This window comes from Spea bombifrons, chromosome 5, assembly GCF_027358695.1.
Source record: "Spea bombifrons isolate aSpeBom1 chromosome 5, aSpeBom1.2.pri, whole genome shotgun sequence".
Classification (NCBI taxonomy): domain Eukaryota; kingdom Metazoa; phylum Chordata; class Amphibia; order Anura; family Pelobatidae; genus Spea; species Spea bombifrons.
This window is the reverse complement of record NC_071091.1, coordinates 58,876,655-58,901,697: the sequence shown is the minus strand read 5'-3', so window position 1 is coordinate 58,901,697 and position 25,043 is coordinate 58,876,655. Positions and strand designations below refer to the sequence as shown.

Here is a 25,043-nt window from a genome sequence, read left to right as displayed (position 1 = left end):
GTGTGGACTTAAATGCTAATATTGGACTGGTCTCTAGTAGTCATTTTTGCAATGTATTCCAAAAGGGGTTCACAGATACTCCTGGAGGCTAATATACTATATTACAAATGTATATCTATAACATGTATATCTGTATCTATAACAAATGGTATTTGCATGTGTTTAATCCTCTGAAAACCATTCTGATATGTATATACACTTTATAGAAAGCATGTATAATTTTACGAAAAAGAGAAGAGATGATACCACTGTATTTAAAGAATGTTAATCACTAAACAATATTGCATACATTTGCTATGAAGAGAAATATACATATAAACTGTTGCACTAATATGTCGCATACTTTAAAGCCAGTATAGGAAATATCAAGGGAAAAGATTTGTATTTTACATTCAGGGAAGCCCCGAAATACTTATATTAATAATATCACAAATATTTTTTTACAAATATATCAAAAAGTAACTCCGCAAACAGCAGAGATAAGCTTCAGGCAAAACAGTATAAATATTTATTAGATTGTAAATATTTATATTTATCACACTGTAATTTTGTAAAGTTTGAAAAGTATTCTAGTCGTTATAGCAACAGATGGAATGGGACCATGTCATTGGTTTCCATGGTGATAATATCACTTTCCATACTTTGCACCACATTTGGTTTTATGCATAACCCACCGTGACATATACCCACTATATATATATACACACACACACACACACATACTTATACATAAAGTAACATACCTACACACACAGTATCATACTTACACACCCACTATATATATATATATATATATATATATATATATATATATATCATTTATATTACCCACAAGGCATAAACCCCAAACACTATTCTACCATATGTTGTTGTTCCACTTTAATATCATTCACTCTAGCTCAATGTTAACCTGCCTTCAGGTGCTCTGTTGTATGTCCATCTGTGAGAATGATCCTAGTTCTGGCTTCTTTCTTAATTATACTCTTACTATTTTAGCATGCTAAGGTAGGTCCATCTAGAACCCTGCAATGTTCCCTGATTTTCCCTCATAGGTACACAGATCATTGTTTCATAAGGATTAATGGACCAAAGGCCATTGATGTAAGTTGAGCAAGCAGGCAAGAGTGTTCTTCATTCTGGCACCCAACTGGTTATAGATTATTATAACAGAATGAAGCGACTGTGCTCATGTGAGGAGATCCTGAAATCCTCCTCAAGTGTAAAGAATGATGGCTCCTGTATCTTCTAAAACCAGTAGACACAAAGCATATGTTTCAAGTGCAGGACTGACCACAGTTGATGTCTGGTTTATTTACCAATTTGGCTACACGTGAGTCTTCTGACAGTAGCTTTCAATAATGTGTAGCTGTTGTAAAAAAGACTCACAAAATGAATAGTTTATAATTAGGTTCTTTACAAGAATGGCAGCATTTTTAGATAAAAATGGAGAGCAGTTTATTGAACATTGCATATAAATGTATTTATAGAAATAAATGGCTTTTCTCTGCTGCTAACACATACTCTCCCTAATGTACCTTAACGTCAGTGTGAAAAGATTTACAGACTATGTTATGACCCCTACCTACTTTCTTTTAGCGTGTAAATGTAAAGAATAGAAATTGTCATTGACTAATAGAATATTACGTTTTAAGTATATTTTATGTATACTGTTAACAGTATATGTGTTTGCTATAGTAAGGTCATATGGATTAGAGGTGGTGATTTGTGGTGAGATGAGGAATTTCCTTGAAGTATATTAACTATGAAGGGCAAAGGTACAGTAGGATCATTCTAACTCTTTTCAAACAAGTATAACATCTAGTTTCAGTAGTTCCCATTCCACTTGGGAGCAGCTAGATTACCTCCATAGTTGTGCTTGTGTTCATTCTGTATCATTGCCAGTTGGTTTGGTACACCAGCAGATTTGTAACAGACCAGTCAACACAGTTTGACATAATTGTGAGCTTTGATACCAGTTTTGTGATGTGGTTCAAGGTAATCTTGGTAATGCTATGAACAGCAGTGAGTGTAGAGGTTGGATAACTGTGTCTAACTCTGAATGGCAAGATTCAAGCATTCTTTGAGGAATCTCTGAGACCAGAACCAAGTAGGTCCCTGTAAGGAGTGCATTCCATCGTGAATAAAGTTACGTAGGAACTCCTGCCATTTTGTATTACTAGAATATAAAACAGGTTTCAAAGTTCTAGTTTTCGCATAATGGAAACCTTTTAGACAACTGTACAAACACCCTTACTCCTTATGATACTGCTTTGAGGTAAACAAAAGTACAGCTCAGTCTTAAGCACCTTGTCTGACCCTTAAATACTGAGAAGAGAACAATTTCATTCATCAACCAGGACTTTATTAGCATTGTCATTAAAATCAACTTACTGTGGTGTTAGAGTTGCCAAAGTCACCCAAAATATGATATGGCCGCTTACTTGAACAAAATGCGATAAAACCATTTTCCTTCAATGCTAACCTGCATTATTGTATAGAACATTGGATTTTGTGATCAAGGAGAAAAAAAAAAGATCCAAGGGACTTCCCCTTTCAAAGAGCTCCTTATGTAAAATGCCATTAACTATTTCTTAATGAACTCATTGCTTCTCTGCCCACAGTAGTGAGCAAAGCTGCTTGTCCTTTTCCACAAATTGCCATATTCTAATTCATACAATTATAATTCTTCTTCAGTCCAATTCACAGACCAGCAAAGGTCCCATAACTGACCCTGGTTACAATTATAAAAAATGTCCTAAAAAAAAATCTTTCTTGTACTTTTTCTGTAAGCTTAAAGCTAGGATAGGTATCTTTGTAGGGATCGGTAAGGAAATATAAAAAAGCAGTAATGTATATTTAACATATATATTTAATATGTTTCATTTTAAGGCTCATACTCTGAATGGACAGCTGTCAGCGTGCATAAAAACACATGCAACATGCCAGCTATGTTAGCAAAATTGCTATTTCTCAGTTGGATTTTTGTACTCTGTTGGAACTAGTTTTTCTTTAATCATCTTTTTTTTGTTGTTTTCCCACTCACCTTCCTTTGCTTCCCTGAACTCTTTTGCTACACGTTGGTTTGGTAATGCAATATTGTTTTCCTCACCATCTTTTCTATAGAGAGAAACCCCCAATTCCGCCACAGTTATTCACTTTTTGCACTGCTTAGACACATAGCTTTATCAAGATGGACTTCCATACAATGCTATCAACCTAAACCAATGTTGAAACCGTACCATGTAAAATGCAATACTTTATTTTTTAACTGTGTGTATAAACTTTTTCGATGCTAGGGTGAGTTGTATTGCAATCAGCCTCCAGCATTAACCTTATACGTGCCAGTGGTGTGCGCTGGGAACCTCACGGCACACCTCCCTGGCACTTAAAAGGTTAAAGAAACACAGTATTAATGTGCAGGGCAATTTACCATTTAGTATTTTGTGTAATTTCTGTATAATGTAGGCTTGTCTCACATCAATGCACTAAACATGTGTCTGTAACCATTATTAAGAGTCACAATCCTTATAAAATGTGCTTACTGCAATGTTTTTGAATCTTTTTGTTTTGAGTGTATATATATATATATATATATATATATATATATATATATATATATATATATATATGATGGAAATGATGTCACAGTACCTCAGATTATTAACAGCTTGGAATAACTGCTGTGTAATGTTCTGAATTATTGTATCTATGTTTTATTAATTGAAGTAAACAAATTGTCAGAAAATATTGCCTGATTTGAGACGCTCTTTATGTTGGTTGTAACTTGAGAGTTATTTTTTTAATAGTGAGAAGATTTTTTTCTTGCTTTTTTCCCCTCTATTTTGTTTCCACCTTCTAGGCTTTCATCAGAAGTAACAGGCCTGGGGGCTCTGTAAAATATGTCAACATGTACGTAATGTTTTAGCCTCAAGACAGGACTTTTCCAGTGGCCGTAAGACAATGATTTCTATGGATTTTAGACGTCAGAGGGATATCAGCCAAATTCAGACTTTTTCTGTCAAGTCTGATACAGGGAGAGAATGTCTTTTTTTATTTTATTTTATTTTTATATTCCTGGGGCAACTAATACGTCCTGGTTTACTTATCTTTGTCACGCAAGGATGAGAAACACTATCATCTTTAAGAAACTTTTCTTTTATAAATCAGCCCTGCATTTATGTTCTCATGCTTTCAATGCGATATAAAGCATGGACGTTAATTATTACAAAATCAGTCCACTTAACTGTAGTTTTAATGGCATTTTAATTTTTTTTTATTGAAATAAAGCAAGACTTGTTTTGTGGTTAAGACAATGCAGATGTGTTCATACAACAACTACAGTGTACGACACGGGAAATAATACGTATACAGCGAAGCGGATCTTATGATTATTGGCATCTCATCTCTAGAGGACATATCATTTAAAAAAAAAAAAAAAAATATGGCTTCTGACTGGCAACATTCAGAATATTCCTGAAATAGTAATGTCACGAGGAACAGTAAATAGAGACAAAATGTTATAATATGTAAATTATGTCAATAAAAGAACACTCAGGAAGAAAACATTTGAGTTCTTAAAATATTTGTAGCCCTTGCTCTCCTGTGTCTTCCTATACTTGTAATCGTATCTTGTCCTGGATATTTTGGTGACACAGCAACCACTTGAGTCGAGTAAACCCTAACGATCTAAACTGGTTATGTCCTACACAGTATTTTTTGAGCTATCAATTCTTTTCCATCATTCAATAAGCATTGATCTGATGTATTTTAAGACTCACGTGGAGCAATAGTGAACCATGTAATTGAGATGAACTAAAAATGTCACATTTTAGATACGCAGAATTCTCCTGGGCAAATTCTGTTAATGTTATTAATGCAACAAACATTAAGGAACAATTCTATTGTGATGGACAGATGGACAAGAGTATTGTCTAATACAAAGGTTAATTAGGTCCACCAAGTACTTAGAAAAAAAAACATAATAAAATTCCTTAGCGTCCTCAGATCCAATCATCAATGAACCCCTGAAGGACCATAGTAGCCAACAGGCAGCTCTCCAGCTCCTGTAAAGCTGAGTATCCCATGATGTTTAGCAATAGGGTCACTCATTTTTATGTTAGATGTTTACTAACCAATATGGGATACGTAGTTCCACGAAAAGCTGGATTTTGATTTTTGAGGCATCAAGCTCTCTGTTCCACTTAGTGCTAAAATATTTTTTTAAAGAATTTGTAGACCGTGGATAGGTAGGAAATGGGTGGTGTCTTTGCAAAAAGTGCAGTAAAAGATGTAAATGGGTTAAATGTGCTATAAACCATGGGTCCATAATACCTGGACGGCTAGTGATTGGTGGAATTAAGCAGGAGAACTCTTTGGTAAAACCGATAAAATAATCTAATGCAGTGTTAAATAACCAAGTAATGTATCAACTAGATATTAGTATAACAATGAACTACATTGGCCATGCCTTGATTGAAGACATCTCCACTTTTTATCCTCTTATAAAACCAGACAGTTTACTGAATATTATTAATAGTACAATTCAACGAAATGTATGGGATTGCCAAGTAAAATGCGGGCGGCATTAAGACCGTACAGCATAAGGGTGCTGAACATCAAATTAAAAGGGGTATTTTAATTCTCGCACCTCTGCAAGGGGAATAATATCTGGACTGCATCTCATGTAGGCATAAAATTGTGTAAATCAAAGTACTACAGCTAGACCATAATCTATGCAGTGTTGCAGAAGTAAACGACTATTCAGAATCATTTAGAGATAAAAATGCAGTGATTATTGGAAACAGACAGAAATAATGCTATAGATGTGAAAAATAGCTAATCAGAAAATATCTTTGAGCAAAGATGCAGAAATGAGTCTGTACTATGTAGTATAGATAACATCAAACAAATATAAATAATTTAAATATCCAAAACCCCAAGAATTACCTAAATATTGCATTATCCGATACTACTGCTTCTTCTGCTGTTATTTCTGCTGTCTGATGGCTAGACGTTCCTAGATCTCATGGGTAATTTTTTTTTTTATTATTTATCAAGTTACTTTAACAAGAACAGTATACAGCTTAACACGTGTCACTGGCTATTACCGTTTGAGTAACAACATTACATTGCACTCAGCAGTTAAACACCTATATATATTATTGCAATATACACTACTGATACATTTATTTTAAGATGTATTATATAATAATTGTATCAATAAAAGAATTTACACAATTATGTTGTCATGTTTTTTATCTGTTCATCAGTGTGCTACATGCAAGCATTGTCACATGTATTTGCAATGTAATGTTATTTTTTTAGATTGTGATCTGCTGCCCTGATATATATATATATATATATATATATATATATATATATATATATATAATATACCGGTATATATATAATAAAAACCTTAAGTTGTATTTACCCACATGCATATATGATACAAAAAAGCTAATGTTTTCATGTGTAAATGTCTGATTTGTTACTGTTTATATGATTTCATGAGGATTACTGGTTTATATAGATACAAGAGCAATATAGTTAATCTAATTTATTCTATTGGAAAGTAAGAACAATAAGAGTAAGTTAATGATATCACATCATAGGTCTTTATTACACCATTCTTCCTATTCTGGAAAAAAACATACTGTTCCACCAAAGTTTCCATTGTGATCACGGTATTATAAAGGTTAATTTTACGGTAATGTAATGATCAAAGTGTATGAACACAACAAAGTGTGTATTTGATTGCAAAGATGATTGCAGGTATAATATATGGTACGGTAAAACTGGAGGCAGTTGCAAAAAGAAATTAGGAAAGGTACATTAGGAAAGGTACTCTCAACAAATGTGTTACATAAGTTATGGTGGGTAAAAGGTGATGGAAACCCTTCCACTTAAATTTAAGGGGTAGTAGAATTATTGTTAAACACTCATCTACAGACACCAGACAAGCCAGAAGGCTCGCTTTTCCCTCAGAAATCTCATGGTGCTTTCACAACCACAAGGGATTCTGGGTAGGCACATGCAAACAAGGTTAACAATTATCACCTTTGCCTCTATATCCACTTTATACATGGATTCCTTGAAAGTAATTGCCCGCTGTACAAGACAGCCTGTGCCTACCCAGAATCCCTTGTGGTTGTGAAAGCACCATGAGATTTCTGAGGGAAAAGCGAGCCTTCTGGCTTGTCTGGTATGTGTAGATGAGTGTTTAACAACAAATGTGTTGTAATATAATATTTTCCTTATTATTTGCCCCTGGACTGAAATTGTTAAGATATTAAAATATACCTCATGTCTTAAAGGACAACTGTAATGAGAAGAAAAATGTTTCTTTAAATTCCGTAAACACAAATAACCACATAATTGCAGTAAAAACGTTAATGAAAGGATATAGGAAATACCTTTTCTCCCAGCTCCCACGCTCTCCATGTATCTGTCAGATTTGAGAGAATATGGGTGTCCCTGTCTACATGACCAAAATGCTTACCATTTCTGCGCTGTTTTCCGTAGAAAAACATCATATATGTCAGGCTGCCAATGAAAATTATGGCCGATGAGATAAAAAATTTAATAAGACAAAAAGACTTAACGGTGAAAAACTAATGCTTATTGCAAACTAAAACATTTAAAATTGTTAAAATATTTTTAGAATTCGGCAGAAAAAAAATGTGTGTATGGCGTAATTTGTTCATAAAAAATCAAATAAATATGAGAAACAAGCTGATGACAGTATTATACTTTAAAGGTTTACAAAACCTTTATATCAATATCACGCTGGTGCGAGTACTGGCTAAATGCTACCAATCTGTAACAAATATCCACATTTAACAAACAGATTGAAAAAAAGACATAAGTGCATCACGTTCAACACATTTAACTGCTTGAAATCACCATTTGTAATATTCCATAACATAGCAGATAATATTGAAGACCTTTTTTCAGTGTTACCAGTGTTGTTTTCTTTTGTGCTCATTATTTATTATTTCATATTTTTTACTATATAAATCTTAAAGACAATTAAACTCTGAAATCCTAAGACTAAAATTAGCATTGTGAAGAAGCCTTGGTGGGATTTTTCTCTCTCTCTCTCTTTCTCTCTCTCTCTCTGTATATATATATATATATATATATATATATATATATATATATATATATATATATATATATACATACATACACATGTTCACACTTTACATAATGGCATATGAATTGGTCAAATCATTGATTTAATATAATTGCTTAATCATAAAACCATGTTATAAAAGTCTGGATCACATTGATTTTCCACATCAAATTTAAGGTTCGCAAAAAAAAATCTACATTTTGTCAAAATACGTTAACTGTAAGGGGTATATGAAAATCCCATATTCATCAATAAAACTGTAAGAATACTTTTCTCTTCTTTTTGCAGTTTCTTTTGGTGAATATGAATAAATCCCAATGGATTCAGCTTTACATCGGGCCATCATCTCCTTGAAAACGTCAGGAAATTGTGTGTCCATCGAGGTTCACTGCTTGACTAAGGAGTTGGATAGAGCCACCATATTCTGCTATGTGCTTTTCATTGGAAGTAATTATTAAATTGGCAATAGTTTGTAGAATGTCAATGTGTTGGTAACTGGTCATTCCTCTAAGAATGAATTATAAACATGCTCAAAAAATGAATAAAAAGAGATCAACTATAGAGCATAAAAATATATAATATACAATCTTTAGTAAGAATGAAGTGTATTTGTGAAGTCCCATAAAAAAATTATGTATATTTTTTGTTGTAGCTCAGGTGATTCATCTCAGTGTCGATAAACCAAACTAGTTGACCATAACTATACATGACCATACTACATAATGCTGCTGCCATACAATCTAAAAATCCTATGTACCATTTACATTTGAAAAAAAAAAACACCTGATGACATCATATGTATTACCTCCACATAAGAACCTTTTTTTCTTCCTCTCGTTCTCCCTATCTAATAATTTTATTCAAATAATTTAACATTAACAGCCTAAAATATTATGTCTCGAAGCTGATCAAATGCAATATATTAAAAGGGAGAGATGGTATGGACAGCTCTATGCAAAACAAGCTTCAGGTAGGAAAATATGCGAGTAGTGAAAGGATTGTCTTGTATAGCTATGAAATCTTTAGGTTACACTGGGGATTTCTGTTAATTCTGGTGCTGTTTTAAGCACATGAAATCCCCCAATACTACAGCTGTGAGATGTGGTAGCCATTTGGTTGTTTTTGTTTTTTTCCTTTTTTAAGACAGTATTTTAAATTCAGTTGTTTTGTTTTGTATATATGGTGCTGTTTTTGTGTTATTGTTAGGATGGGAGAAAGGGTACAGTCCCATGCTTGATGACTACTAAAATTAAACACTATGAACACTATAATGAAATCCTTCCCTAAGACATGAGCAGATATACCTATTTTATAAGTTTATAATATTTCAGCAAAGGAACCACAAGATCAGACATTTTAGTTCATCTGAGGCTTGGCTGTCACTTTGGCACACATATATATATATATATATAGTTTCATTCTGCTGATGGGCACATAAAGTGTTAAAAAGCAGTACATAATTGTTTAATGGTCTGTAAGGTAATAACTGAGGTGGCACCCATGATCTGGAATCAGTTGTAATAAAAGACATGATGGTCAACTGTGGTCCTCAAGGCCATAACCATGCTGGAATTTTAAGACTTCCCCGGTTTATTTTTCTCAAACAAATTTCTGTTTGGTTGCGTAAAATGGCAGTCGCTCAAAGCACTCCTGAAATCCTGGTATAATTTGCAGCTTTTGATACTAGAGTTAGACATCCATACCATACACCCTATGTTTTTCATGTTTCCTCAACAGAGCACAGTTGGCTCTTGCAGGATGACAAGTACATTGACTGATCCAACAAAAATGTCTGCTGTCTATACCTTGATCAGCAGTACATTTCTCTAACGGTTAGTCTCTGTAATCTGTAATTCTTTGTAAACAGTGTTATTGAGGAGAGATATGTACTCTGATGTCATCACTGCAAAGTTCAAAGAGTCACTGAGATGCGTCCAACATAAATTGAATACAGCAGTATTTTTTTTCTGTTTCAATAAAGAACAGTCACATAAAGGTAGATTGAGATATGTAAAAGTAAGTGGATTGTCGATTTATCATCAATGGGCTTTACTACTTATGTTAAGTGCAATGTGTATTGTGCATATGTGTGACATCATCTTAATGATAAGGTGCACCTCAATAAGAATGGCAGATTTTTTGCATGAGGCATTAGCATATCAATGCCAGGATCCTTTGGAATGCAGATATCACTTTAAATCATGATGTACGTGTGTCACGGCCATCAGATCACATCTGCACCAAGCCCATGTTAAAGAACAACATAGCTTTAATGTGCCCGAAAAAGCATAATTTTTAAGACAATCAAGTGCTGAGCATCTCCAGAATGTTGTGCTCTAACAAGTTATTTCCAGAATAAATGTAAATAATTTCCTTTGGGTCTGTGTTTCCTTTTTTATTTTGTTTACGCAATGGCTGGGCATTCTCAAAGAAATGATGACATCATTTTTAGAATAGAAGCATCCATGATTGCGTTTTATACATAAAACAGCATATAAAAATTGAGCGTTTCTAAACAATTATATTTTTCACATATATAACTGATGTGTATGTGTCCCAGCTCTGTTATCTTAGCCAAATATATACTATACAAACACACAATGGGTTTATTCGCTTAAGCAGGAGTTGCAGTTTCAACTGACTCACTATGCTTTTTGAAAGGTCAAGTCTTGCAGGTTCCTATATATAAGGGGCTAAGCTGGCTCAGTGTAATGCTTGTTCAGTCATTGAGCTGACATTCAAGAAATCTCGCAGGCTTAACCATGCATTATATAGGATCAAGCTGGAAATTGCACGAGAGTTAGCGAGTTGAGTCAAAACTGCTACTCCTCTGTCCGGATGAAGAAGAAAGTGCCTTGGTAACTTGGGAAAGCAAGACTTAACCTGGAAAATCAGGGTCAAACCCAGAGAGTTCCCAGGTGTGACCATAAAAAATCAGCTCAGTGTGCTTTATGAGGAGGGAATTTTATGCAAAATCCACCCATTTCACTACAAAGGCATGAGGTTTATCGCAACAATAAGTATATCACTATAAAACCGTATTTAATGCTTGATGAAAATTACTTCTATCACATGCCTTCTCTAAAAGTACGCTCCGAGATAGGAGTCTCACCAAATAATGTATATTAAAGGACTTACTCTATGGAAAAGCTGCAGCGCCATGCCTCCTCCTCCATGGTGGGACATTTCCAATCAGTGTTCCACTGAAATCTCTTTCGATTAATCCTTCACAACGGTTGCCAAGCCAGCACTGGGGTTCACTGGCAGTAGGCATATCATGTGTCAGGAGATGTGCAAAATCCCCCTATACATTTGCAACAGAAACCACAAGTAAAATTTAAAGGGACCACTCAGCTATCATATGCATTAAAGTACAAATAATGGTTGAAGGGTTTATTTAAATTTTACAAAACATTGAGAGCATAAAAATGTACAGGACAACAATAAATCCCTATCACAGATATTCGGGGTGCACTGGAGGGCCAACTTATTTATATAAATTATTATTATTATTTATATTTTACATAAGGTGACTAGGAACATGAAATTGTTCAACATGACTTCCTGTTTACCAGGGGTATAAATATTAGGTAACACGTAGGCCAAATTGTCTTAGTCATTTATCACAATAGGTTAAGGTGACCAGATTTTTTAAATAATTTTTTTTTTTTAATTGGCAAATGGTAAAAAATTATTTTATAAGCCTATTTTCTTCAAACTATATATGTAGTGTGTTTGGTGTGTGTTTATGAGGCGATTGTATGATATATACGTTATTTCTCACATTTTGTTAAAAAAAGTATATATTAGAATCTTTTGGGTAGGGCCGGATTAAGAGCATCATGGGCCTGGTGCTGAGGATTTTGGGCCTTTTTATGGAAATAAATAAAATAAACAGAGTCTTAACGCACTGAACGCACAACACATCAAACTTTGGCCTACAGCAGCAGAAGACCACGCCAGGTGCCACTTCCGGCAGCTGTGAACAGAAAAAACTTACTCTTGGAACAATGGAGGAACATTGCTGTGATGGAGACCCGTACTTGGACTGAGTAGCTCCGCCATAGAGATCTTTCTTGCCGCTGAAAGCTTAATTGCTTACGGGATTAGCCCTTCATATTCCCCCAAGCACTAGCCGAGACTGAGTGTAGGGGTAAAACAGAATTCTCTTTATAGAGGACAGCGCACAGGGACGCCCTTAGGGGTGTGTGACCTGTGCGGCCGGGTTAAGGGACCGCCCATTGCCCTTAAGGGGTTAAATTAAAACATTGGGGGTTTTTTTTGTTTTCTTTAAACTTTATTTAACATTCTTCCACTCTGCCTCCCTGATATGCCTTTTAACCCCCTATATGCCTCCAGAAAACCATTGAAACCCCCCATGCCACTCTTACCCCCCCCCGACTTACCTGTGCATCCCTTTACTTGGGACGCGTGCTTCAGACTCCCTGGTGTCTAGTGGGGCAGTCGGTGGGTGTCTGTGTGATGCAGTCCTCTGCTGCTGGCGGCCAGTACTACTGAGTATGACTGAGCGCCGGCATCACATGATCTTCAGGTGCTCCACGCCTACAGCATCGAAGGTTGTCTGTGCATACCCCGCAAACGTTCACTGGCTGCGGGATGCGCGCAGACAACCTCCGTTGCTGACAGCACTTCCGCCAGGCCTTCTATGGTGGAGCACCGGAAGGTCGTGTGATGCCGACGCTCATCATTGAAGCCCCAGCAGAAGTGCCGGCAGCAGGGGAGGTTGTCTGCGCACAACGCACATGCCCCCCAGAAACGCCATACCCCTATATGCCACTCTGCCCCAGATATGCCTTATACCTCCCTGATATGCCTTTTAACCCCCTATATGCCACTATGCCCCCCAGGTTACTCATGCTTTCCCAGACTTGTCCCCCCATACTTCAGACTCCGTGTAGTCTAGTGGGGGCAGCTGGTGGATGTCTGCGCGCTGCACGTAGACAACCTTTGCTTACCATTAGTTCTCCCGGGGCTTCTATGACTGAGCACCGGAAGGTCATGTCACGCAGGTGCTCTGTCTCAGAAGCCCCGGCAACACCTGAGGTTGTCCGTGTTCATCGCGCAGACGTTCACCGGCTGCCAGGGAGACTGATCCAGGTTCCCTGCAGCGCTGCAAGGGATCCTCCTCTCCGGCAGCCGGTGAACATCTGCACGATGCACGTAGACAACAGCACTACCGCTGGGACTTTTATGATGTAGCACCAGAAGGTTATGTCATGCCGGCGCTTCGTCATAGAAGCCCCCAGAAGTATGTAGCGCCTTCGAAGTGCTTGTCAGCTTCTCACACAAGTGTCCATCTTGTTTGAGCACTGCATTTTGAGAGACATTGGGGTTTATTCACTAAATGGAGTTTGCAAGAGAGTTGTAGTTGAAAAACCTAATTTCACTATTAATCATGAAGTATCAAAATGTCCGGTTTCTTCAGAGCTGAAGTTGAAATGACAATTCTCCTGCAAACTCTCCCGTTAAAGAGGAATAGACCCCAGAGCTTTCTTGGCAACGTTGAGAAGTGTGATGCAGCTTCCATTTCCTTGATTTAACAGCAATCCCTAGAATCCAAGCACTTTGATATTATTTTGTAACCCTTATCATAATCTATGCTTTGTATTACTTTGCCTCCAATGATTCACATTTGAAGGCCAATGGTAAAGTAATTGTATCAAATGTCACCTTGCAATAACTGATTTTGAGACAGGGATCCACATACAAGAGCTAACTAAAATCTGTTTTACCTCCAGCAATCTACTTACCTATATTCTACTCTTAAACGTGTTTATATGATGAAGATAAATAACAATGTGACAATAGCCCTTTGGAATCAATATATTGTTTACAAAAAAAAAATGAAACGGATTCTGATGTATGATATCTTTGTATGATTCCTTGTGATAAATCTTGCTTATTTACAGAAACTCTCTGAAATGTAATGTTTATTTATTAACCTCTTAATGACAAAGCCCGTCAAGGTTTAGGGACCACCCTTTGTCCTTAAGGGGTTAAAACTAAAACAATTCATTTGTCAGGTTTTAGGATCTCTGAATATTTCATAATATCAAGTTCAAAATTACACAAAGAAGTATACGAAAATATTACAACTTTATTGACATAAGGAAAAAAGGAGGACAGAAAATGAAATACTATTACAAATACTGATACCTATTATCTCCAACAGCTCTGAAAACACAGGCAAGCAAACCAAAAAAAAAAAGTTGGTAATAAAGAAAGTTTAATTGAGGCAAATATATGCTTTGATGTCTTATTTATTGATGTTATTTTGTATTTACAAGTCCCTGCCATATATACCAATCTGTTAACTGATGTTTGACCTCCCCTTTAATACAATTAAATAGAATGGAGTATGAAAGAACACTAAAGAAAGGCCCCCTTTTCACGCCAGTTCTGCGCAAGGATCATTGGCAGCATTTCTTCATCATCACTTCTGACCTCATCTCCATCTTGATATTTGTTGGCCTTCGACATCATAATGTCCTTTAATGTTTCCTGCAACCCATCCTTCTGGTTCCTCAGGTGCTCGATACGTCGATAACACTCACTGCAGAGCAAAATGAGAATTTAAATGAATTGGAGTCAAAGATTAGAATTTGTCTTACTATGGTAGTTTTAAAGAGGTGTCTCTCTCATATAAGCAAATACATGTCTCACATATATAGAGATACATATATAGAGAGATATATATATATATATATACATACATACATACACACACACACACACATAAGAGTTCTTAAAGACAGGTGTGTGTGTGTTTTACAAAAGCAACATTTCCCTAATTTTCAACAATGAATTGATAAGAGTGACAATGCCAATCCTTATGCCTCTGGGTGTATATGCGTATATTTATATATAATTACCTAGAGGCTTCCAGCCACACACCCTGTGAGGTGCAGACAGGCCATCTGGCAAATGCCTGGTGGGACACTGTCCGACATCTCTCTATAGGCAGTTGCAGACTGGGTGATGTATTGTGCTGTGACCGGCTGGAAATGCCTGCCCGCATGCTACATAAATGCCTCATAATTTTTATCCTAACATATTGTGTATATAAAATTAGACACACTATACAACAACAATCTCTACGCCTGTAGAGACATCTGGACATCCTCTACGGCTGGAGGAAAGAAGGTTTCTACACCAGCACAGACGGGGGTTCTTTACAGTAAGAGCGGTGAGACTATGGAACTCTCTGCCAGAGGAAGTGGTAATGGTAAACTCAATAAAAGAGTTTAAAAGGAGCCTGGACGTGTTTCTTGAAAGCAATAATATCACAAGTTATGGATAGTAGATTAATAGGGACAGAACGTTGATCCAGGGATTTATTCTGATTGCCATATTTGGAGTCGGGAAGGAATTTTCCCCCTGGTATGGGGCAATTGGCATCTGCTTCATAAGGGTTTTTTGCCTTCCTCTGGATCAACACAGTAGGGACACAATATGTATATAGGTTGAACTTGATGGACTTTGGTCTTTTTTCAACCTTATGAACTATGTTACTATGTTACTAACAAAAGCGCATTATGCTACAAACATTGTAAATTAGATTTACACTATGCAGTACATATGGACACTGTAACTACTGAAATAATTGAAAACACAGCGACACATATACACTGGTATAAAAAAAATATATATATTAAAATGGATGAATGCAGAAGGTGCAGCTTGGCCGGCTAAAAGTATTCACAGCACGTACACATTCTTCCACCCTTGACCTCCTACCTGATCATGCTTTGTCTTAGTGACAGGGTTTTACACAAGCTTATGAATATTTACATAGCAACAGGAGTAAAGCCATGGGAATTCATTCCTCCCATCGCACACTTCCGAGATCAGAGAGCTCCTCTGTAGTGCCGCTTATGTGACATATATCCTTATCACCTTCTTAGTACACTCTCTTTGTTCTGCTTTATATTAATGAGTTTGTGACTAAATTACCGTTATATTAAAGCAAAGCTATAGAATGTTTTATTATTTTATGTGAACGTTCTTCATAAAATAAAATGAGTACGTAAACCAACTACCGGATGACAGCAATAAAAATGTGTGCACTTCCAGTCTGACAGCTATGTAAACATCTAAGAAACGTTGCATGGATGCTTTCAAATGGACAGTTTAGTGTCCTTGACACCCCCACAATAAAAAGAAATGCATATTAAACTACTGTGCGCACTTTAGTATGCATTCTTTGAAAATGGAAAAAAAATACTCTTACCCAACAGAGAAGAAGCTGCCCTGCAACAGTAGGTACCCTCACCCTCCATAGTCTGACTACACTGTGTGCACAATTATTAGGCAAGTTGTGTTTTTGAGGATTCATTTTATTATTGAACAACTACAGTGCTCTCTAAAAGTTAAAGTAAAAGTGAGGGTTTGGCTTTCTTTCTTATCTTTGTGTGCACAATTATTACGCAACTACTAGCGAGCAGAATTATTACGCAACTAAATGAAAAACATTTTTATATATCTGAAATGAGAACACTCACATTTGTTCATCAATCTCATCAATCTGACGATCAAGTCTGCCTTCCTCATCTTCATCAGCAACAATCGCTTCAGAAACCTGCAGGAAAGTAGGTCATGCAGCAAACTGAGAATTACTACACAGTAGCCGAGGTCTTAATGAAGATAAAAAGTAAACAGTCTTTCCAATAACGCTATTTTAAGACATATGACCCTGAAGTAGTTCTCCAAATATAAGCGATTTACTTATTAAACTAAAATCTGTTCTGATACAGCTGCTTTACCAATCCCACAGGTTATTATTTTAAAATATGAAAACTTCACCTTGTTGCAAATATTACAATTATAACTACCAGCAAGAATGAGGCTTTACCATTAAAACTGACTAGTGATTTAAATCAACTTACTTTAAATCAAATCCTCCCTGTAGTGTTAAAACAGATAGAGAAGGGCACGCTCATCAGTGAACTTACAGTATTAACCTGGCGTATTTCCTTCTGAAATTCTTCCCATTCCTTATCCATCTGATCTTTAGGAGCATCAACTTTCCGCACCTTAACAAAAGACATTACAAACAAACACAATATACGTGAGATACACAGTTTGTAATTACATCGTATGAAAAATTACCAGGAAGAGAAAAGAAAATGCAAATAAAGCCTTTTTTTCTTCTATCTGCTAATCCTGTGACCTAGTAAGAAAAGCGTGAAAAGGTTTACGGTTTTGTCTGTGTATTTGTGATGCGCAAATGGTGCTTTAAAGTAACTTAATAGGTTAAATGTGCACTGTGGCGTAGTTATTGATATTCGTCTGGAAAACATCGGAGGCTTACAGTACACCGCGTTACTTCCTCTCCTATCAGAAAAGATATGGCTCGTGACAGGCACCATATGCCGTGTAAGTAAGGAACCCTGCCAAAAAACCCAACGGGGAGCTTAAAATGAAATGGATCATTGCTGTTGAAAATGTCTTTGTGATTCAGCGTCAGAGGGTATACACCACTAGGTGGAAGGAGTAAGAGCTTGCCTTTGCATCCACTTCTGGGTCATCAAAGAATCCCTCGGGCAATGCTTCAGCTGTATTCTCTTTCCTAAGAAGAACAAGAGGTCCGTCAGGTCCATGTGCGACTCTCAAATGCTGGAGCTGTGTCTCAATACATATTTCTCTTCCTACAACAGTAATGGGACCAGCTGCAGCATCTTTGGCTATTACAGAAAGTTAATTAAGCATCCAGTACTACTTAATAGAGAAACTTAATCATCAATAGACTTCTGATAAAACCCGTGCCAGCACAGCCGCTGTAATTAGCAGCATGAAGCTGCTTAAAAGGACCTGTTCCACATCACTAATTGTTTTTCTACTATGCTAAACAAATAAACTTTAGCCTGTATATTTTATATATATATATATATATATATATATATATATATATATATATATATATATATATATATATACACACACATACATACATATACACGCACACACACAGATACTCTCTCCTCTAATGTTTTACTAATAGAAGCCTTTAAGAAATTTTTCAGTTTCTGTGGCTTTAACCATACCTGCTTGCGTCACGAGAGAATTGTGTAAATTTTATGCGACTAAAGAATTATTTCTGGGAAGAGTTTAGACAGCAGTACTAGGAACAATGTTTCTAATGACGTATTTAATATACATATTTTTTTCTTTTTAAAGTCTTACATTCAACAGTATGTGGGTATTAGGAACAGCACCATTAAAGGACAAAATTAGCAATGTATTTCATATAGCAAGTACAGGGTAAATGTCTATTCACATATAGTAGCTTGGGCAAAACAGTTTTTCAATAAAGGAGCAAGGGTGTAAAAAGGGGACATACATGGGATTTCATTTACCTTGTGCTACAAACACATACTTCAAATACATAAGAATTATATATTTTCATTGATTGTTTATATGGGAAACACTATGCTTTGTGTCTAAGCCACTGCTCTTACCATGCTCTGGTTTTGGGGGCTGCCAACGTGGATGGAGAAAGCCTGTTTAAATACTGATGCCAGACAAAGTTATCATTTTCAGATAAAAAGGTCTGCTGTATGACATTGAGAGGAATCATGTGGCTTAGTAAACCAATACAAATTCACAAATTCTTATGTTGCCAATATGACAAATGACATTTCAAAGGCAATATTTAACCTAAACAATGCCCATAATGGCACTTTTGCATCGCTCTACATTGGCATATGAACCACAACTGCTCTAGTGATTTGTCAGCCCAAAACACATCGCAAAGGTGGAAAACTTTAGGCAAGGATATAATGTTATCAGTGAGCCTGGCGAGACACATACAGGTCATCCTAAAACTACAAAACAGTAATGAGTTATATGCAGTGGCACTATTAACTCCAGCACCACTGTATGGACCAGTGGAAATAACACCATCTAGAAGTCACAAACTTCATATTAGATTACCTTTCTACTGCCTTCTCTTGTATCTCTGCCTTCAGAATCGATCCAGAATGTGATACCACGGGCGTTTTATTGTCAAAGAAATCTAAAAAGTGAAAATATTGCATGCCAATAAATTATACAGCCCTACATATAAGGCAATAATTCATATAAAATATAACAGTATATGAAACATGTAAGGGTTTTTTTTTCTCTTTAAACTGGGATGTATCATGCATAATACACTATATTTTTTTTTGCCATGATGGTTTGATAACTAAAGGAACACTGAACAGCCAGAACGAAAATTGCATGTCCAATGGAAATATTTAGGCCTTGCTTGTTCAGAATGATACCTGGTGGCAGGCTGTCAGCACTTGCTGTTGGTGGAGGTAGTGGGATTTCGGTGTTTTTTGGTTCAGAAGAGGGTTCTTTGTCATGGCTTGCTTCTTCTTCACTGTCATCATCATAATCTCCTGCTAGCAATTTTAAACCTGGTGCTTTTATAGCAGTCTGTTTGTGAGAAGGTTGCTCTGATGCTTCAAAAAACCCAGTTGGAAGCCTAATAAATAATAATAATTAGCCAGCGTGCACATTGACAAGCCTAATATCTAAGAAACTGAATATGCCCATGTCATCACTTCTAATGCATGTAGGTTAGTACAAGATTATACTAAGTTTGTACCATCTTTTACACATTCAAAAATGGGAAATGATAAAGAAAATATTAGAAAAAATATGACAACCATGTATATAGAAAAACTAAAACAATCTACTCACTTTGTTGTTGAAGCAGGAGGCTGCTCTTCTGAATCTGGAGAAAGAAAAAAAAGCCTTTAACAGTTGCCATGTGTAAACAGGGTGATGCTGGCTGGTGGGCAATCGTCCCCCCGGGCCAGTACTTTGTAAACAATTTTGGACCAGCACGGGGAGACAGCAACACAGTAGGGTCACGTAATGCAATGTAAATGCTGTAAAAGTGAGGCTGCTCGAACATTTGTGAGCAGCAAGAGAGAAAGCTGCAAGTGAGGTAAGTGGGTGATAGAGGGAGGATGTATGTATGTTTGAGTGAGAGCGTGTGCATACATTTTTCTGTGCGAGCATCGATGTGCAAGTGTGCGTTTGCATGAAGTATGTGTAAGAGTATGGATGTGTATGCATAAGTGCGTTGGCATGAATGTGTTAGTGTGAGGAGTATGTGTTATAATGAGTCTGTAAACGCGTGTGTGTTAGCATAAAGGTGTAAGTGTGTGCAAATGTTAGAGGGTGCGTCAAAATGTGTGTCAGTGTGTATGTGAGTTACTGGGGGCAATTGGACCGCTTGGCTTTACCTGTCCCTTGCGCCAGAAGGTGCCAGCCCAATGATTACTTGTTTATGAAGAGCAATCATCCAACCATGCCTTTATGGACCTTGCTTTGTGCACTGGGAAAAAAAAGGGCCTTTCCCAAACTGTTCCCACAAAGTTGGAAGCATTGCATTGTCAAAAAATTTCTGTCTTGGTATGCTGAAGTATTAAGATTTCCATTCACTGGAAGTAAGGGGGCCAAACCCCTGAAAAACAACCCCATACCATTATCCCTCCTCCACCAAACTTTACAGTTGGCACAATGCAGTCAGATAGGTAACATTCTCCTGACATCTGCCAAACCCAGACTCAGCCATCAGACTCCCAGACTCAAGTGTGTCCCATCAGACAGAAGTGTGATTCATCACCGCACAGAACACATTTACACCGCTCCAGAGTCCAGTAGCGGTGTGCTTTACACCACTTGATCCGATACTTGGCATTGTACTTGGGGATGTGAGGCTTGCATGCAGCTGCTCGGTTATGGAAAGCCATTCTACGAAGCTCCACCCCACATAGTTTTTGTGCTAATTTTAATGCCAGTGGACGTCTGGAACACTTTCGTATGTTGGTGACTTTAATGCACCATGCGTTGCCATGCCGCTGTTCCTAAACCCTTCCACTTTCCAATAACACCACTTACAGTTGACCATGGAATATATAGCACGTATGAGTTATTGCAAAGGTGGCATCCTATCACAGTACCATGCTTGAATTCACTGAGCTCTTTAGAATGACCCATTTTAAGTGAGTTTGCACTTTGCTATGTATGCAAGTTACTTATGGGGGGGGGCTTGAAGAAATACTGCAGATACCCAGATGCCTCTAACCCCAGGTTTGCCCCATTCTTAAAAGGTTCTTATGGTTTGATCTTAGGACACAGCGATGGATGGAGCAATGAGTGGGACTGTGGGATGGACATGGACCCTGACTCCAACGCACTCTTCACTGAGGTATCATGGGAAAGCTGAAAAGAAGAGACGCTCTTCTTGAACAAAAACCATAGCGAACCTCTGTATTAATTCCCAGCTTGCACTGAAACATGAAGTGAAAGTAGCAACTGTCTAAACAGGCAAGAAACAATTCACCAACCTTTAGGTTTTTTACTGTCCTCTCTCTCGGGCTGTAGTCCTTTTCGTTTAGTAGGCTGTGAAAGCTGTGATGTTGTGACAGATGAACTGCTGGTGTTTGCCTTTGTGCCTTTCAGTTCTGCAACTTTCTTGAAAACATACAAATAAGTATTAAATGCAATGACTTTTTTTTAAAAAAACGTTTTTTTCCCGTCGGATTTTCTGCATTGATGCATATTTTTCACATTGACTTTGGCCGGATTATTTTGTTGGAATAAAATATAGGTGGACCTTGAGAGGACAAACGACACCAAGCTTATTGCTTGTTTCATTTTTATGTGCTAGGTAATCAGGCATATAATCTTTAGGTGTGCAAAAGTTATGCAAAAGTCACCCCCAATGAAACCTCAAACCAATCACTGGTAAACAATCAGGGCTGATTTGGGCCAACATACTCCATTGGTTATGGTGACTGCACGGCTTTAAAGTTTCAAAATCTAAACATGAGTTTAAAAGATAAAAGTAAATAACTACCTCTTTATGTTGCTTCCCAAGGATGTGTGCTTGCCACAGAATTTCATTCTTTATGTGTACATTACAAACAGCACAGGACAAGTGACCGAGACTGTTGTATGTATAGAAGGTAAAGTTAAGGAAGAACACGTCCTGACGCCCATATCATGAAAACCTGATTAATGAGGCTGATGTACAACGATCTCACAGGCGCGTGGTTGCAATGCCTAGAATTATTATTGTTTTATATAGCGCAATCATATTCCATAGCGCTGTACAATGGGTAGACAGGACATAACTAAGCGCTGCGTAAACTGTTGGTGCTATATAAATAAAAGAGAATAATAATATCAGTATGTAGCCTTTACATATCAGTCTCCAGACATAGATATTAACACTAATTTGGGGATTTTTTGGGCAAAAAAGCTCCAGATTTATTACTATTATTTACTCATTTATATAATAATAATTTAATAATATTCTACCGCACTATACAACAGATATACATTCTGCCTATGTTGGGGTTTTCCCCCAGTTTATATATAAAAGTAAAAGTGAATCGGCTGTGGGGCAAACTGCTACATTTTGAGCATTCAACAAGAACACTGCAAATGTAGTACCCTGCACCAAAACCAATCCAATGCGCAGCAATAAATATGAACCTGAGGGCTTTATTTATGGGCGGATTAGGGGAGGGGAGTCTTGCTTTCGGTGTTGACATCATGGAGACATCAGAAGTTAACTGCAGCCGAGTTAAACGAAAAACCTCAGACTGCTGTCATCCTGGATTCACGAATCTTATCCCATCACCCAGGTGACCAGCGACCTGCTATGCAAACAACTACGGAGGGATCAATGCACCCCCATCAATGAGTCCCTTATTCATTAATACTGTGCACGCCAAGAAAGGATATTTAGCAAACGGAGACTCTATCCTTTTCTTGACCGAGCTCTCCCGCTGCTTTGCTTTCATCAGCCGCCTCAATTCCTCTTGCTGAATCTGTTTCTTTTTCCCGGAGGCTGCCATGTTGCCAAATCTGCCCTTACCATCTATTGGCACGTACCGCGTGACTTCCGCCAACACTGCTGCAACGGGGAGGGCGCGTACTTTGAAACGTCATCAAAAGGAGACCGCAACTGTCAGGTGCGTGACGCAGTGATCATATTACAAGAGACCAACGGTTGGTTTAGTTTATGAAAGTACGCTTTATCTAGAGCTATTGGCTGTTTTTAGAGTATGTATTATATCTCAGCTTGACAGGTTTTTAAAATAAGTTTGGTTTCTTTGGCATGGACATTGCTAGTAAAGTATGGAGGTCAGCTATTTAATTATTTCTATCTGAGTAATTACATAAAAATATATAACGCTTATAATTAAGACTATATAAACAGGTTGTGAAAATACGTTTGCTTCCCCCAGTTTCTATGGCAACAACCTATCAGTGACTTATTTGGCATCACATGACAAGTGTTGCCCTATTTAGTTATAACAGTGTTAACTTCATTAGAGTTGGCGGAACATCAGTTTTAACCCAGTAAGGTCCAAAGACACAGCACTACATCCCCAGGTATCAACTCCCTTAAGCCCCAAGGACAATAACATACCCACTCAGACACTAACATACAATAACATACCCAAACACACACATACCCAAAGACATGTTCACACACCGACATATCTACGCATACACAAATATACCCAAGCGCACCCAGACGGACACACACAGATACCCAGATAGACACGCAAACATCTGTCTTTACCCGTCTCTTTCCTTCCTCCCTCTGCTTTTCCTTCGTCTTGGGTCCTGTGGTAGGAGTGCACAGTCTTGTTTCCAAAGACCACCGCTTCAGTGCTTCCTCATGGTGTGCACGGCTTCAGAGCCATGCTCAGAGGTATGCCATCAGAATCAATCGCTGCACACATTGTGAGAGAGCACTGAAGCACAGGCTCGTACGAATTTTGGGCTTCTTTTTGAGCTGGGTCGAGGGCGATCCATGATCTCCAACCAACCCTGCTTCTCCAGTGGCAGGCAGTCAAGTCTGTCTCTGGAGATAGCATGAAGCATGACATACACCAAAAAAAGTCCCTTTTCATGTTTTATTGTTATCTCTGATAGGAGGGGAGTGGATCAGTCAGTGGCTTCTACTTAAACGGAAAGTCATGCTACCTGTAAGGAAAGAAAGTGCTTACCTGGTAAAAGCTGTAAGACCAGCAGTGTACTCCCCCGCCACTCCACTGGGTAATATTTGTATGTACTTTTCATTTTCAATAAAAAACATTATTTTAAAAAAGTACAGGTATTTCCGCTTTTTGTTTATCAAATAATGTGTATGCCTCTCTCCATTTTTTTATTATTTATCAAATAATGTGTATGCCCTCTCCCCCATTCCTTTAATATGAATCACCTTTCCCGCAATTGTAAGCTTCTCACAAATATGCTCATATGAACATTCCCTTTCCATTTTTTACCGTCCACCATTTTTACAGGCACATTTCGTACACCTCCCATTTCTTTTTCTGCCCCTCTACCGTTTTTATTTATTTTCGGGTGTTTTGATGTGGGTATTTTAACGGTGTTGGCAATTGAAAGTAAAAAAAAAAAAGTTTTATTATTTGGAAGAAAAAAATCACAGACAACGATAATGAGAATAATAATAAACTTTATTATATAATCAAATTGTTTTTATTTAAACAACCTTAAAGCAGGTTGGAGAAGGGGCTACCTCTGGACTCACAAAGAGTCATTCTCCAGCACTCAGGAGAGGAAAACCCCCATTTTGGAGGAAACCTCTGAGGGACCGTGGTTGGAAGAATTGCCCTGCCCTCTGGGCACTAAGAGGTTATTTATATCTGGCATTAAGGGTTCATAAGTTTCCATTTTTATCAGGAGTGGATGGCAAAGTACAAAACAATCTAAAGGCAACATGTTATTCAGTACAAATTAAAAGTCGACCTGAAGTTTACAGTCTTCAGATCTCTGCTGGGATCCTGACACTCTGCGAATCACTTTGCCGGAGAGCCGACACTCCACAGATCTCTTTGTCAGG

General features: G+C 37.3%; 2 protein-coding genes across 3 annotated transcripts in view; one reads left to right on the top strand and one right to left on the bottom strand.

Annotated features, from left to right (window-relative positions):
• LOC128497386 (poly(rC)-binding protein 3-like) overlaps window positions 1–8,823 on the top strand; it is a 292,930-nt gene extending 284,107 nt beyond the window's left edge. The window contains exon 17 of one of the 2 annotated variants that reach the window (XM_053467439.1): window positions 8,426–8,823. In XM_053467439.1, coding sequence (XP_053323414.1) covers window positions 8,426–8,438 — 13 coding nt within the window. In that variant the 3' untranslated portion in view covers window positions 8,439–8,823. Of the gene's footprint in view, window positions 1–3,859; window positions 4,564–8,425 lie in introns of those variants that run through there. The other variant, XM_053467438.1, reaches the window with a different exon arrangement.
• A 5,412-nt stretch (window positions 8,824–14,235) lies between these two features.
• Window positions 14,236–23,080, bottom strand: ZNF830 (zinc finger protein 830). The gene is made up of 10 exons (XM_053467476.1): window positions 22,910–23,080; window positions 22,017–22,116; window positions 21,505–21,631; window positions 19,847–19,880; window positions 19,423–19,628; window positions 19,091–19,172; window positions 17,663–17,726; window positions 17,110–17,190; window positions 16,660–16,736; window positions 14,236–14,711 (listed from the first exon to the last, which is right to left on the bottom strand). Exons 1-10 carry the CDS (start codon window positions 23,020–23,022, stop codon window positions 14,528–14,530), a joined length of 1,068 nt encoding a protein of 355 aa, XP_053323451.1. The 5' UTR covers window positions 23,023–23,080; the 3' UTR covers window positions 14,236–14,527.
• Between the last annotated feature and the right edge of the window lie 1,963 nt (window positions 23,081–25,043).

Excerpts from the sequence above, each read along its gene's own strand:
- ZNF830 (XM_053467476.1), bottom strand. The coding sequence starts at position 23,022 with ATGGCAGCCTCCGGGAAAAAGAAACAGATTCAGCAAGAGGAATTGAGG. Across the intron at positions 19,629-19,846 it reads CCTCCTGCTTCAACAACAAA|GCTTCCAACTGGGTTTTTTG; the intron begins GTGAGTAGATTG and ends ATTATTTATTAG. Across the intron at positions 16,737-17,109 it reads AAATACGCCAGGTTAATACT|GTTTCTGAAGCGATTGTTGC; the intron begins GTAAGTTCACTG and ends ACTTTCCTGCAG.